Source organism: Sinocyclocheilus anshuiensis, unplaced genomic scaffold (genome assembly GCF_001515605.1).
Source record: "Sinocyclocheilus anshuiensis isolate Anshui unplaced genomic scaffold, SAMN03320099.WGS_v1.1 scaffold3827, whole genome shotgun sequence".
NCBI classification, from domain to species: Eukaryota; Metazoa; Chordata; class Actinopteri; order Cypriniformes; family Cyprinidae; genus Sinocyclocheilus; species Sinocyclocheilus anshuiensis.
In genome coordinates, this window is record NW_015554555.1 from 79,793 (window position 1) to 85,478 (window position 5,686).

At 34.3% G+C, this 5,686-nt stretch overlaps 1 protein-coding gene across 1 annotated transcript in view; it reads right to left on the minus strand.

Moving 5' to 3' along the window:
• LOC107671515 (phosphatidylinositol 4,5-bisphosphate 3-kinase catalytic subunit beta isoform-like) overlaps positions 1–5,686 on the minus strand; it is a 100,327-nt gene that overhangs the window by 43,350 nt on the left and 51,291 nt on the right. Inside the window, exons 7-10 of the mRNA XM_016464436.1 lie at positions 2,988–3,194; positions 1,626–1,712; positions 271–522; positions 10–91 (exon numbers count right to left, since the gene is read on the minus strand). Of these exons, the coding sequence (XP_016319922.1) occupies positions 10–91; positions 271–522; positions 1,626–1,712; positions 2,988–3,194 (628 nt within the window). The remainder of the gene's footprint in view (positions 1–9; positions 92–270; positions 523–1,625; positions 1,713–2,987; positions 3,195–5,686) is intronic.

Sequence of the window (5,686 nt, forward strand, 5' to 3'; positions counted from 1 at the left end):
AAGAGGTCCAGCAGTGGAGGATAATGTCACCAGTCTTCAGCTGCCCTCTGTAGTCAAACACCATTGTGTTAACCCATGCTATTGGGTAGTGCTAGAGAAAAAGATATAACATGCAAAACATATTAGTTTGTATGTATGTATCAGTGCCTGAATGGGGGGGGGATAGCCAAATATTGTTTTGATAATCGCCCATAACACATAAGTCAATTTGAGCACTGGTATATGAGTGCTTAATAATATGTGCTATGAATAAAGTTGTGTTGATCTCACCACTTTCCCTGCCTTGCGGATAGTCTGGTATTTGTTCAGGTGTGTGTTCTTGGTTGACCTCTGTTTCTTCACTTTGTCCATAACAGCGTAAATGGCAAAACAGAGGCGGGCCATTCGGGGCAGGTCACAAACAGCGATGTCAAATTCCAGTGTTTTGTTCCACACATGCTCAGATCGACTGCTGCTCTCACTGCTGACTGCTGTCTTACACAGCAGCTCTGTACCATGAAAGAGCCCCGCTCGAACCTGGATCTACACATATCCAAGTTACAAAAATAAATTAGCATGACATACAATCCTTTATGGATTAGATTATTCGAAATGATGTGCAAATGCTGCTTCTTATCCAGGTATCCAGGTACATTATTGTTAGTATTTTGCTTGCTTTGTCTGACTGACAAGGTATTTCGATTTGGTAAAAAAAAAAAGTTTGTTAAAATAAAAAGTAAGGGGTAGTTAGATCAACATATGAAGTGAAGAAGACTGTAGCATAATGTGCATCACAGGATGTAACTTTGCTCAAACATGCTAACATGCACAATGTGTGTAAAAGTGTAAAAGATTGTTATACGCTAGAAGTGTTAAAGTTGCTTGGAAATCTTTTTACTATGAACATGTGCCCAGTTGCAATATACTGTACACAGGACTGAGGGATACTTTGAAAATACTGTCTGTGGTAATCAACATGCCACAAATGCATCAGGCTAAATAAAACTAAAGGCTAAATAACTGCAAATACAATGTTTCCACACATACAAAAGTCCATGGAACCCATGCATATTATTATTATTATTATTATTATTATTATTATTATTATTATTATTATTATTATTATTATTATTATTATTATTATTATTATTATTATTATTATTATTATTATTATTATTATTATTATTATTATTATTATTATTATTATTATTATTATTATTATTATTATTATTATTATTATTATTATTATTATTATTATTATTATTATTATTATTATTATTATTATTAATATATTTCTGTTTATGTTTCACTTATTTTATGTCCTCTATAGACTTTTATAAATAGACATTACCAACCCAAACTCATGAGAAAATGTAATTATTTTATGAGGTGGTGATTTCATATGATTTTTGAAAACTCATGAATGAGATCATACGAATTAGCCAACAATCTGCCAAAACATAAAAACAATCACAAAGTACCATGAGAGTGTGTCTTCATTACTTTGGAATGGAACATAAATGACACACTGCACCTTTAAATGTTTTAATTTTAATGTAATACTGGTTCTGGGCCACCAGGAGGCACGTAAAAGTAAGTGTAAGGTTAGTGATTATTCGGAATTCAGAGGTGTTGATGCTGTTTACCTTAGCAGCATCTTCAGCATTCACCTTATTACCTTTCACAAGATTAATTCTAAACAGAGAATGGACCTTCCAAACACACGTATGTAACTTCTGAGGAGAGAGAAAGATAAATGAAGTGTAAATTATGTCAATAAAATTATTATATTACAGTGTTACATATACATACTGTATTGCCATCTAAATGGCATTAATTTCAAATAAAAGATTTTTGGGACACTTGATGAATGTGAGGTCCTGGCATCCTTTAAAACAGTGGTGTCCAAACTTGGTCCCGGAGGGCCAATGTCCTGCAGAGTTTAGCTCCAACCCCAATTAAACACACATGAACCAGCTAATCAGCTTCCAGGCAGGTGTGTTGAGACAAGTTGGAGCTAAACTTGGACCGAGTTTGGACACCTCTGCTCTAAAATCACACTGACACCTTGCAAATTCATTAGAAAAATGGCTCAGGAAAGTCCATTTCTAAACGTTAATTCTATGAAAAGTTGTAGCACCATTTCTTTGCATATGGTTCTTGTTTTGATATTTTGTCAGAATCAGAATCAGAATCTGAATCTGATTTATCTAATGCAATGACATTCAGATATTAAAAGTGTGGCTTAGGCATCTAAATCACTACACAAGTTGCTATACCTCTGAAACTGCGACCTCATACACACAAATTGAAATACATAGATACTCACACAAATGCACACACTATATACATTCCCTTAGGGGTTTGGTTTAGCAGCAGCAGTTTTGCAGAGGTCAGCAATCTGACATCGACAAAATAACTCACATGATCAGTGCTAACACACGCTTGCCTGACTCACTTCCTGGAACACATTTTTGAAACTCTTTGGCCCAAAACAGTGTGTGAGGAAACAAACTCTACTCTGCAATGGATGATACACATGACCACGACTTACATGATATATCTGTCAGACACATAATTACAACACTACTCATCCACATGATGGCAAACATTAGCCAAAACATACCAGCCAAAAAGCAAGTACTACAATACTGTAAAAAAGCTACACAACAAGAAGAGCTAATTTCTAAGAGCTAAAGAGCTAATCTATTTTCTCCTATTCCAGTTTAATTTGCAAAAAGAATTACAAATATCTCATCTGTAGTTAGACACTGCAGAGTGTAAACACTGCGACCCTATGGTGCTTTAAAAACAATGCTGTTTATTTGAGCAGTCCAATTTGTCAACTTCTGCCTCATCCAATGGCGTGATATTGAGGTGGGACTGCCTGTTTATTTGAACAATGGCTGACAAGAAGTGAGATGAAAGGAGTGTTTGGGAAACCAGTTTAGAAAAATCCTTATTTTTGCATTGCCGTTTGGTGCTGCTAGGTACGCAAAACTAAGAACACCTTGGATTAGTTGAAGTGCAGGAAACAGTGTACTTGCCGTTGGCAGTCTCTTCTTTGGGGGCAGTAGTAGAGGAGGGTTTGAAGTTTTCCGTGCAATCACTGATCCAATTGTACTGATTTCCTTCTCAAACATTGCCTTCACACCATCACAGTGAACCAGTGTAAGATGAGGGCTCTCATTGGTCAGCAAACAATCCCTAATGTACTACACACATACACACATGCAGAGATATTTACATTAGTTTTTCAACAGAAAATAAATCATACTTCTGCCCCCTACAAATGGCACCTAAATACCTCAAAGTACCACGATACTACCATTGTCTATGCCCAAAAACCACAGTAACACTGTTACATTTTGTTAATTTTTATTAAGTTGTAAAATGCAAATTAATGATTTCTGACACCTGTATCTAACTTGAGTGTGTTTATGTGTCTGCATGGTCTGAGTATTTATGCATTTCCTAGAATCACACTTATGATCCAAACACACCACACATATGTCCTTAATGAACTGCTGCCACCGATCACTCGCCTGACTGGTTTTAGTCTCATCATGAAACTGAACTATTGTGTACACAACATTTAGTAAAGCACACTCTTTTGTTTGATGTCTGAAGTCTGAACATGACTTACTAGTTCATCACATTTCATTAGCGGAATTATTATTTTTTTTGAATGGACAACATCTGTTGCATGTTTATTAGATTGAAAAAAAAATTGACAGTTTGTAAAAGCAAATAAAAAAACAATTGTTAATTGTTGTGCATTTAACTCATTGACTTCCAAAGTAAATTCAAATTTAGCCAATAACCAACCATTATTAATAGACTATTAAACGTTAACTGCTAAGCTTCAGATTTTCCCAGCCTTTTTTTTTTTTATTAAGAGTGCAAAACATACAACATACGGTGCACACAAAACACAAAAACAGCAGTAGAACAGCAATGATAATAACAGCAATGAAAATAAACAGCAATGACAATCTGAATAATAGTAGTAGTATTTAAGTAGTACTAGCATGCATAATAATAACAATAATACTAAAGATGGTGATGATAAAAATAATACCTTGTGATGACGGCAACAGTAATATCAATAATAATAAAAGTAATAATAATAATAATAATAATGATGTAATAACACTAGTAATAATAATAATGTAATAATGACACACCCAACACATACTACACCTATCCTAGCTTCTGTGTCAGTGTTCATGTTTTTTTTTTTTTCATTCACGGTAAGATTACTATATGTATATGTATGTATGCCTAAGCTGATGTGGTGCATTAAAAGAAGCGTGTGGTGCATTAAAATCAGCATGCGGTGCATTAAAAACATGTGTGGTATATGTTGGGTGCAGATTTGATTTAGTTATATTTATATATTTTAAGTATATATATTTAGTGTTATGATCTTCATTAAACCGTTACCGTCCTTATACAAAATTTCATCCCATCAACATCCTCTTATTACTGCTCAATGTTTCTATGATATTAATAATGATAATAATAATATTAATAATAATATTGAAAACACTCATAGTATTACTAAAACCTTGTATAAATATGTATAATAATATGTGAATATATAAATAATTAGGATGAGTGTGTCAGATTTGTAAGAGTTGAATGAGGTCTGATCTGGAGTGTTGTGGTTCCGAAGTATAGTTGTAAGGAGATGAAAAATGTTCTAAGGAGATGTAGTCTGAGAGCAAATTTTTCTAATGCGTTATGTGAATAGTGTTTCGGGATTTCCAGTTCAAGAAGATAGTTTTCTTGGCGATGGCTAAAGCTACGAGGAGTATCCTTTTGTTTGCTATTTCCTGATTGAGAGTTGATAGATCACCCAGTAGACAGAGTAAGGGGGATAATGGGATGCGGCAGCCCAGGAGGCGGGATAGGGATTCAGTGATGTCTTTCCAAAAGTGTTTAATGGGTGGGCAGTGCCATGTGGCGTGGATATATGTGTCCGGACAATTTTGTGAGCAGTGCGAGCAAGTTTCTAATGTGAATCCCATTTTAGACAGCCTTTCCCCAGTGTAGTGTGTTCTATGAAGAGTCTTATACTGTATGAGCTGAAGGTTGGCGTTTTTAGTCATGGAATATAAATAGCGGAATTCTTTTCATTGTTTTCCAAAAAACTGTTCTGGCATTACTGTGTATCTTATTCTCAAGAGGTTTTTGCATGATAGAAATGTTAATGAACTATGCTAAAGCTCACTGTGGTAATTTGATGCATGATGAATATTAAATGTGAACACGTGCAAAAATCAATTAAACGACAGATAGACTAATTCAGGCCCAAATGGAGAACCCAACTCAAAAACCTAAGAGATATTTTAATAATCATTACATGTAATGTTCACTTGTCACTTTCAAGGATTTAAAACCTCGACTTTGTGTAAAGGAATACAGTTCTCAGAATTTTGGTTACACGATTTTTAGTGATTAAAGAGCAGGTCATATGGTATTTTAAAGTGTCCTAATATTGTGTTGGAGTCCCCTACAACAGGTTTAAATGCATCTAAGGTAATAAAACATTGTAATTTTCTCAATATATACATTTAATATTACAATCATTTTTCAATGATTTCGAAACAATTCGTTTGAAGCAGTTCTGAGCTTAAAGGGGTCATATGATGTTGCTAAAAAGAACATTATTTTGTGTATTTGGTGTAATGAAATGTGTTTA